We start from the raw sequence: 10,804 nt of genomic DNA on the forward strand, positions 1-10,804 counted from the left end.
AAGGAAGTCACCATTCGAGAGGGAGACACACCCTGGATCACATCATGTATTTTGAAATTAAAAGACCGAAAAAGATTTATTCATACTATTGCTGTGCATGTAGACACACCACAAGCTTGGGAACTCTTTCGTAAGATAAGGAACCAATACACAGATGCTATTCGAACGCGAAAGAAACAATATTTAGAGGAACTTGACCGGTCCGTATCTGATCCAAAGAAATTTGGTCAGAAGCAGTGGTGGAAGTTAGTTAACAGGTTTATGGCAAAGAAAGGCTCTGACCAAAACGAAATCCTGCCACTAACAGTTGATTGTAAAACCTATTTTGAAGACCAGGAAAAGGCTGAATTATTTAATATGTCTTTTGTTAAACAATCAGAAATAAACGACACAGACGATAATGTTCCCGATATAGACAATGCTGAGTTTTTTGTCGACGATATGGTCGTGACTTCCGAAGAAGTGAAAAGTGTAATAGAAAGTCTTGATACATCTAAAGCTGTCGGGCCTGATAAAATTCATAATAAGATTCTTATTGCAAGTTTACCTATAATAGCAGAACCTCTATCTATTTTATTTACAAGATCATTAAATGAGGGTGTATTTCCAAGCATATGGAAAACAGCACACATAACACCGATATTTAAAAAGGGGGATAAAGGAGACTGTTCAAATTATCGTCCCATCTCACTCTTAAGCTGCGTAGGTAAAGTTCTTGAAAAATGTGTTCAGAAACATGTGTTTGATTATTTTGTATCGAATAACATAATCACACCTTCCCAGTCTGGTTTTATTCCCGGTGACTCCACTGTGTACCAGTTAACATGCCTATATAACGACTTTTGCAAGTCACTCGACGACAGCATTACTGTCCAGGCAATCTTTTTCGACATTTCCAAAGCATTTGACAGAGTCTGGCACAAAGGTCTTCTGAGAAAGTTATTTGCACTAGGGATTCGAGGTCAGATGTTTAATTGGTTGCAAAACTATTTAACTGATCGAACACAAGCAGTGGTGCTTAAAGGAAGTATGTCTAGCTACTTACCTGTGCAAACAGGCGTTCCACAAGGCTCTATTCTAGGACCTCTCCTTTTTCTGGTTTACATTAACGACATAGTTGATAACGTTGAATCCATTATTAAACTGTTTGCCGACGATACAAGTATGTATTTAAGCCTGGAAAATTCTCAGATGCGAACATATATTTTTAACTCAGATCTTGAAAAAATCGACCAGTGGGCTAGTCAGTGGAAAGTTAAATTTAATCAAAGTAAAACAAAACTTCTGAATATAAGCAGGAAAAGGAATCCAGATTACATCCCTTTAAACTTCGGTGGCACAATTTTACAAGAAACTGAAAGTCATAAACATCTTGGTATTATTATTCAGAATAACGGTAAGTGGGAGTTACATATTAAATCTGTTATAGCAAAATGCCGTACGCTAGTAGCTTGCTTACGATCTTTTAAATAGACTAGGCAGAAAAGCTTTAGAAACAATGTATAAATCCTTCATATTGCCACATTTTGATTATGCTGATGTTCTCTGGGACAACTGCCCAAAGGAGTTAGCCACCGAGCTCGAAAGTATTCACTTAGATGCAATTCGAACAATTGTTGGAGCAGTCCGCGGTACAAGCCATCAAAAATTGTACGATGAGTCAGGCTTTATTTCATTACTAGAGAGGCGAAAACGTCATAAATTGATATTATTTCACAAGATCGTTCACCGCAAGGTGCCAAACTACTTATTAGCGATATTGCCACCATTGATATCAACTAATAACACATATCACCGGCGCAGACCTCTACACAGGAAAGTTCCATCGTTTAAAACTGAATTATATAGAAACTCATTTCTCCCATCTACTACACAACTCTGGAATTCTTTACCAGACTATATAAAACTTAGTGATTCCCTAAGTGAATTTAAGCACTTTTTGTCAAAAAACGATTTAAGTCCGCCGTGTTATTTTTATTCTGGAGATCGCATGTCACAAATAATTCACTGTAAGCTCAGGTTATATATAAGTGATCTCAATAACGATCTAGTGAGACGTCACGTTGCTACAGATGCATCTTGTGACTGTGGATTCCCGTCCGAATCCGTACAACACTTCATATTCGATTGTCCAAATTATCGCGAAGCACGTCAAGAAACTATACATACCCTCCCTAATCACACAATTCACCTCCCCCACCTTTTAAACGGAGACAGACAGTATTCTTTAGATTTGAACAGGAAAATGTTCATTGAACGTTCAGGCCGCTTTGGGCAAGTCAGAATAAATGCTCTACAAGCCGGACAACAACTTTAACTTCTGCACATCTCCTACCCATCCCTCTTCTTTTATTCATCTTCTTTCCCTCCTTCCTTCCTTTACACTGTCTTTCTTTATAATCATTATGCAACGTGCATTACGTTATTAATAGATTTGGTTTATTGAGACAAATTTTTCACCCGTTACCGCCTTATGTTGTACTGTCATGCAGGAACACCACTATAAGCTTCTAGCTTGTTGCTGTTTCTGTGAACTTTGTATACATGTCATGATTGTAACCCTTGTTAAAATAAACTTATGTTTAAACCAAAAATGATGGCGTGACAGTGCGGCCTCAACTTTTTACAAAACGCCGGATATGACGTCATCAAAGACATTTATCCAAAAAAAGAAAAAATGGTCCGGGGATATCATACTCAGGAACTCTCATGTACACGGTTACATGAAAATCGGTCCAGGAGTTTTCTCTGAATCGCTCTACACATACACACACACACACACACTCACACACACACACACACACACACACACACACACACACACACACACACACACACACACACACACACACACACACACACACACACACACACACATACACCACGACCCTCGTTTTGATTCCGCCTCTATGTTAAAACATCTAGTCAAAACTTAGACTAAATGTAAAAAGCAACTCGATTTTGCAGACTTGACAAGGAAAGCTACTCTTTTTCGACACGTAGAGGGCAGAGCTCGCATGAGCGCAGGCCAATGGAAAGCCAAATGTGCCTGGGTAAAAAAAGAAGTCTTTAATACCCCCCCCCCCCCTCCTCATAAAAGAAAAAAAAAAGAAAAAAGAAAAGAAATTTTTTTTTTAACCAACCCCAATTGTTGGCCCTTGTTATGCAAAACAAGTTTGTCCCTTGAAGTCTGGTTTGTAATATTTTGCTTTACAATGAAACACAAAAAGAAGAACATAAAGAGATAAACGCCTGCGGCAGCTTTCTTGACATCAATGCAAGTCATTTCCAGTGTGCAATCTGATATGCTGCCACACTAAGATGCATCATCTCATATCTGTAGTTGTACTAAAAGGCACACTCCTTATAATTCAGATCTGACCAGGGTGTTACATGGGATAAGACCGTCTCTCCACTTGGCCATATACTAAAAATCAACACCCTTCCTGTGGCGTGTAATTCTTTGGTGATTTGATTTTTTTTAAATTACTCGTGGATTTTACATTATTATTAATTGAAAATGCAAACTGTGCACACAGGGCAGCAATGTAATTTAAAACATCCAGTGCAACTGTGTTTTTCGGTCTAATTGGAAATGTCGTCTCCTCCCGCGACTCTTTCCCTCCCCCCCTCCTCTCCCCAAATGACAGACTCTAAAAAATCAATATTTTCTTGTCAAAGTACACAAATCACCCATGTATGCTCCAAGTGTTGCTCAATGCCAATGGTATATCTTCTTCACTTCGTACCATGCGTTGCGTTCTGCCGCCTTGAAGGTTAAAAGTACGGTATTTGTAAAACTCTGATTTTACCCTTAACACACACACACACACACACACACACACACACACACACACACACACACACACGCATACACACACGCGCACACACACGCACACACGCACGCATACGCGCACACACACATGCACACAAACACACACAAACACACACACACACACACACACACTGTCATGAATTATTATTCTGAAGCGCGAACCTGTCAAGAATAGAATAGGCAACCGAGACTACTCGCGCATTACACGACGTAGCCAAGTGACGTATTCATGTGACGTATCCAAGTGTACTGACGTAAACTAAAATCGTTTCACGAGAGGGTCGTTTTCCGCAAGTCCACGGAACGAAGAACGCTTGGAGGAAAAGCCGTTCCCCTGTCTTTGAAGGTAAGTGACTGTGATTATTACATCGACAATCGTTCCACGGGATCTGGACGGAGATGAGTGTATCGTGTCAGTCATGTACATTGTGTTGTTGTCAAGTTGTGTACGTTTGAATGTGCGCTGTTGCCAAAGCCCCATTTTTCGAAACGCAGTAATAGAATGAGAACGATAATAAAACATGAACAAACCAAGTCTTTTAGACAGGCTGTGTAGGTAACACATATGGCCCTTTGATCTGTTTCAGGAACCCACGGTCCAATGATTCATTTATCTTCCTCTTCCTCATGTTGCCGTAATTGTGGAGAGAGATGTAACCAGACTACTTCTGCTATTAACTTGATGATGGTGTCTTGAGAAGAAGAGTGACGAACCAAACCAGGAGCGCGGTCTTCTAGACCAGTCAAGTGCTACAAGTCATCTCGAGTACCTTTTCAATGACATCGAGCTAAGTCAAAACTTCATAAACATTATGTGTATTCCTTTTGTTTTGATGTCCTCCAAAGGAAAATTTTGAAGAACGTTTGCAGCGGCGGAGTCACGTTAGATTACCATGACAGAATTGAAATCCAGCAGCAATAGACATTTGATCAGTGTGTGCTGTGAGCCAAGTAACATGACCTAGCTTGAACAGTGTGTTATACATTTAGTACGATACTGATATTTAGCAAAAATATAGACTAACCTGATTAATGTGTGCTGCATTGCAAGAATTTTATTAACACTATCCATGTATTAAATTATGTAAACCAATGTTGACCTTTCTCCGCTAATTCGAGAGCATGGGAAAGAGTGAAAGAAAGTAAAGTCAAGGCAGTACCTGTTTCTTTAGCCAATACGAAAAGGCGACGTGCTTTCCTTCCATAAACTTCCTTTGGAAGGCGCACGCAGAAAGAAACAGGCTGACGAAAACTGACCTGTGACATATGGGGGCTTCGTCCGGGATTTTGTAACTCGTAATTTCAATTTGGCTTCCCCAAACAAATTTTCTTCAAACAAATTCCCTATTCGTTTTTCGTTTGTGTGTTCGTCCGTTCATGTTCATCATCGTATAAATCAACTTTTGTATTTATTCATGTTTATAGTTAGTTCATCATTTAACGATAACAGAGTCTGACGTGTGTGCTTCAGCACACGGGAATAATCCAAATGAAGAGTGACGCAAGGCTTTGACGTCACTATAATAATTCACGTAAAGCACTAATGTTATAGTAGTTTAGTTCCCCCTATTTGGCTGTGCTAAACAAAAGGCTATAACAGAAGACAGTGGACTAACACCCTGTCAGGCCATCCTGTGTCCCTTAGTCGACAAAATTATAATATTGTTGGTCGCCGTGGGAGGTTGGTGGGCGAATTGGGTTATATACGAGGGATAGCACTCATCTTCGTCCAGAAGGACCGTGGAAGTGAAGTTGATTCTGCAGACAGTCACACTTCACAACGCCAAGAGTAAGGGTTAGGAAAATTAGATTATTGTCTATACAGCAGTAGATAATTGAAGAATCTTATTTCGACTTACTGTGCGATAGAATCGAGTTGATATTAATATAGGCGAAAGGTCCACGTTGATGGAGCGCCGATGAGATATTAAAATGAAGTTCACTCGATAGAACGGTATATTGTTTGACATATACCAGAAGAACCATAAATTCTAGTGTTAGGTATCCGTGGTTATAAAAGGATATTAGAATGGTTCAGAAAAATCGTGTCATTGGGACACGTAACGTTTACTGAGGTAACGTTGAACGTTCATGAATTCAAGTAGCAAAGTGAGCTTCACTAAAGTAACACTTCATTCTATAGTGGGAGAGTTTTCTCTCTCTAGTAAATAGTGTGTGAAAAGCAGTTTAGTCAAATCGGTTTTTCAACCGAGCATCACGTATTTGCAGTTTGATTCAGTGAATATCTGTGTGTGAGTTAACGTAAAGGATATGCAAACATCCAAACACCCGAGTACTAGGGCGCATATAGCAAAAATGAACGCTGACCCGCAGAACCAGAATACGGCCGAGGCAGTAGTCTCAGATGTTGAAGGTGGTGACACATATGTCAACACCCAAGGAGAATCGAGCGATAATGATTCTCAGACGTTAGGCGCGCGTGTAACGACTTATGTATCCGCTGCGAGTAATGAACGTGCAGGTCCGATCCACCCTGTAAAATCCGGATTAGAGTGGACTCGCGAACTTTTGGCGATAGGACGAGAGTTAGGACTCGAAGGCAAAGACTTGCGTGAGTTTGTAGCTGAAGAACGCGCACGAGAGGAACGAGAAGCTCACGAACGCGAACGTGAACGTGAAGAACGCGCACGAGAGGAACGTGAACGTGAACGTGAAGTTCTCGAACGTGAACGTGAACGTGAACGTGAAGTTCTCGAACGTGAACGTGAACGTGAAGTTCTCGAACGTGAACGAGAAGCCGATCGCGCGTTTCAGCTAGAACAGTTGAGGATACAAACGGAAGCACGCCGAGACAACGCCAACAATAACGCGTCGAGGCGTCGTGGGGATGACGACTTTATCCCAAAAATCCCTTTTCTTGATGACAAAGACGACATCGAGAGTTGGTTTGCACAATTTGAACATTATGCAACCGACTGTCATCTCGACGACGAACGCAAAGCTACGAGAATGGTGTATTTCCTGAAAGGAAAGGCGAGAACCATTTATGCAAAACTCAGTTTCGAAGACGCGCGCAATTACAACACTTTGAAGAATGCGTTGTATGATGGATTTCAACTGACAGCAGATCAATATCGGAAGAAATTCCGTCAGCTGAAGCGAAACCCATCTGACACGTACAAAGAACATGTCACCAAACTTGAGCGCATCCTCGATAAATGGATCGAGTTAGCCAAGTGCGATGAACATGTGGCAGATCTGAAGGATCTAGTTCTCAGAGAACAATTAGAGAACACCTTCCCTGCCGAAGTGATGTTGCACGTACTTGATCGGAAACCGAAGTCTGCGAAAGAAATGGGCGAAATTGCCACGGAGTACGAACAATCACGTTCGAACATCAGGCCACGGCAATCTCACCAAAACCATTCTAGCGGCAGCGCGTTTTCGAACACAAAAAGTTCGAATGTCGTCAGAAGTGACGCGAAAGAGAAAGCGTCACAGAAAGAACATAAATACGTGAGCGATGATGAAAAGCAAAGACTGAAAGCCACAGGCTGTTGTTTTTTTTGCAAGGGCAAAGGGCACCTGTCGCGATTTTGTCCCAATAAGGGAGAAAGCGTTCACGCAGTTCATGTTCGAAATGAATTTGATGGACAAGAAATCCCCGTACATCTTGACAAGCTGTGCAAGTCGTGCAAAAAGAAGGATTTCAAAGAGGAAGTGTTCATCAAATTAGACGGCCGAATCGTAAAAGCATTACGCGATTCCGGGTGCTCAGGTATTATGGTCAGGGCCGACCTTATACCTGAAGAAAGGTACTTGGCAAAGAAAAAAGAAACTACGCTCGCAGAGAAGAAAACACGGAAATTGTGTCCCACGGCTGTGGCCCACATTGACTGTCCGTATTTTGATGCCAAAACCGAAGTGGTCATACTCGAAGATCCCATTTATCCTGTCCTCATAGGTAAATGGTATGGTGTAGGCCAGAACAAGAGGAAGACCCCTTTGTTTCCAGTACGTGACCCGAGTTGGTATCAAGGTGAGACCAACGCGGCGGTCAGTACACGGAAGCAAGAGAAGAGAAAAAAAAAACGGAATGAGAAACCTGTGCCGGGAACTAGTCATGATGACAGAAATACACACAAGATGTATTCCCCGCAAGATCTCAAGAAGGCTCAGAATGATGATGAAACACTGGCAAAAGTACGCCAAATGGCTGTTTCAGGAGAATCATTCCACGGTGTGAAATATGTATACAAGAAAGAAATCTTGTACAGGACAACCCTCGACAAAACCGGGAGTGAATCTAGTAAAGTCGTTGTTCCCAAAGAAATGAGAAGCAAAGTGCTTTCTTTTGGGCACGACCACCCGATGACAGGTCATCTCGGGCAGAAGAAAACCACTGATAGAATCAGGTGTGAGTTCTGGTGGCCAGGTTTGGTCGGAGACATAAAACGTTACTGTCTCTCGTGTGACACATGCCAAAGAACAGCGCCAAAAGGCAGAACCAAGAAAGCACCTCAAGACAGTCTGGGGTTCTCACCCTTTGAAATGCGGTATGGCAAGACCATCAGAGGTCCCATGCAGGTTCTGCGTCGTGCATGGACTGATGAATCGGTCGAAGGTGAACAGAAGACGTCAGCAGAATACGTTGTCGACCTCAGAAACAGAATTGACGAAAAAAAAGAAGAAGCAGAAGAACACATCGCCGTAGTCATCGAGGAAGATGATACGATGAACGATGATATCTTCCGAATAGACACTCAGAAGATGATTCCTCTGCTGGAAACTACTCGTACAGAAGATGTCACAAGCGTGAACTTCTGTAAAGAATTGAGTAGAGAAAGAACAAAAGAGGCGAAAGCGATCTGTAGTGCATTCTCCAAGAATCTGACTGATGTACCGATTACTACCAAGTTGGAGAAGTGCAGAATCGAACTTACAGAGAAGAAACCGGTGTTTGTTCAACCGAGACTCGTACCTCATGCGATGGTGAAAACGGTCGAAGACGAGATCGACGAGATGTTGAAGCTCGGGGTCATTGAACCGGTAAACTCACCGTACAATGCTCCAATCGTTTTTGTGAAGAAGAAAGGAGGTAAGAAATACCGGGTTGTGACAACCATGGAGCAGATTATTTAAGTCGCGCTTCATATAGTGACTAAATTTGGGAAATTCATTCTCAAGAAAGGGGCTGTCATGAATTATTATTCTGAAGCGCGAACCTGTCAAGAATAGAATAGGCAACCGAGACTACTCGCGCATTACACGACGTAGCCAAGTGACGTATTCATGTGACGTATCCAAGTGTACTGACGTAAACTAAAATCGTTTCACGAGAGGGTCGTTTTCCGCAAGTCCACGGAACGAAGAACGCTTGGAGGAAAAGCCGTTCCCCTGTCTTTGAAGGTAAGTGACTGTGATTATTACATCGACAATCGTTCCACGGGATCTGGACGGAGATGAGTGTATCGTGTCAGTCATGTACATTGTGTTGTTGTCAAGTTGTGTACGTTTGAATGTGCGCTGTTGCCAAAGCCCCATTTTTCGAAACGCAGTAATAGAATGAGAACGATAATAAAACATGAACAAACCAAGTCTTTTAGACAGGCTGTGTAGGTAACACATATGGCCCTTTGATCTGTTTCAGGAACCCACGGTCCAATGATTCATTTATCTTCCTCTTCCTCATGTTGCCGTAATTGTGGAGAGAGATGTAACCAGACTACTTCTGCTATTAACTTGATGATGGTGTCTTGAGAAGAAGAGTGACGAACCAAACCAGGAGCGCGGTCTTCTAGACCAGTCAAGTGCTACAAGTCATCTCGAGTACCTTTTCAATGACATCGAGCTAAGTCAAAACTTCATAAACATTATGTGTATTCCTTTTGTTTTGATGTCCTCCAAAGGAAAATTTTGAAGAACGTTTGCAGCGGCGGAGTCACGTTAGATTACCATGACAGAATTGAAATCCAGCAGCAATAGACATTTGATCAGTGTGTGCTGTGAGCCAAGTAACATGACCTAGCTTGAACAGTGTGTTATACATTTAGTACGATACTGATATTTAGCAAAAATATAGACTAACCTGATTAATGTGTGCTGCATTGCAAGAATTTTATTAACACTATCCATGTATTAAATTATGTAAACCAATGTTGACCTTTCTCCGCTAATTCGAGAGCATGGGAAAGAGTGAAAGAAAGTAAAGTCAAGGCAGTACCTGTTTCTTTAGCCAATACGAAAAGGCGACGTGCTTTCCTTCCATAAACTTCCTTTGGAAGGCGCACGCAGAAAGAAACAGGCTGACGAAAACTGACCTGTGACATACACACACACACAAACGCAAGCAAGCTCGCTCGCGTGCGCGCGCACACACAAACACACACACAAACACACACACACACACACACACACACTCACACGTACGTGGACGCGCACACACGCATTTGAACTTTTTGTTTTGTTGCTATAACCCATCACGCCACCAACCCTCATTCTCTCTGTGTTCCCGTTCCCGTTCCCGCTGTCAGTTTGTCCCTATTAAAGCTTAGATAGTTTTTGAATATTCACATCTACCCAGCGATTGTAAGTCTTCTTTGGCTTTTTTGCCCTTTGAAATTAGGTATTGCCTTTTTATGTTTAACTTTTATTTAACATCCGACAGACTCTGATGTTCCCTCTCCCGTGGCGTGTCTGTACAGAATGGTTCTTTCTATAACTTTCTATTCACTTCTACCTAGCAAGGGCTTTTTTTCTTTTGCTTCTCAGCCCTTCCAATTTTGTATCGCCCTTTGTGTGTGTTCACGTAACCTAATATCCTTCCAAATCTCAACGATCTATTCATACAAGCTAAAACCTCCCTACCCAAGCCCGACCTAATAATTAAAAGATTAATGTGTTTGAATTAACAAATGAACAATGAGTCTTTACCTAGAATTTTGTTTGGCAGGCAGAGTTATTTCCCTTTGTGGGACTTCTCAAAAGCTTCTGCATTTTGAAAGAAAA

At 41.7% G+C, this 10,804-nt stretch overlaps 1 protein-coding gene across 1 annotated transcript; it reads left to right on the forward strand.

The window, feature by feature from the left end:
* Nucleotides 1–6,151: 6,151 nt before the first annotated feature.
* Nucleotides 6,152–8,938, forward strand: LOC138957373 (uncharacterized). The gene has a single exon (XM_070328498.1). The coding sequence runs from the start codon at nucleotides 6,152–6,154 to the stop codon at nucleotides 8,936–8,938; it is 2,787 nt and encodes a 928-aa protein (XP_070184599.1).
* The last annotated feature ends 1,866 nt before the right edge of the window (nucleotides 8,939–10,804 follow it).

This window comes from Littorina saxatilis, unplaced genomic scaffold (assembly GCF_037325665.1).
Source record: "Littorina saxatilis isolate snail1 unplaced genomic scaffold, US_GU_Lsax_2.0 scaffold_307, whole genome shotgun sequence".
NCBI classification, from domain to species: Eukaryota; Metazoa; Mollusca; class Gastropoda; order Littorinimorpha; family Littorinidae; genus Littorina; species Littorina saxatilis.

Excerpts from the sequence above, each read along its gene's own strand:
- LOC138957373 (XM_070328498.1), top strand. The coding sequence starts at position 6,152 with ATGAACGCTGACCCGCAGAACCAGAATACGGCCGAGGCAGTAGTCTCA.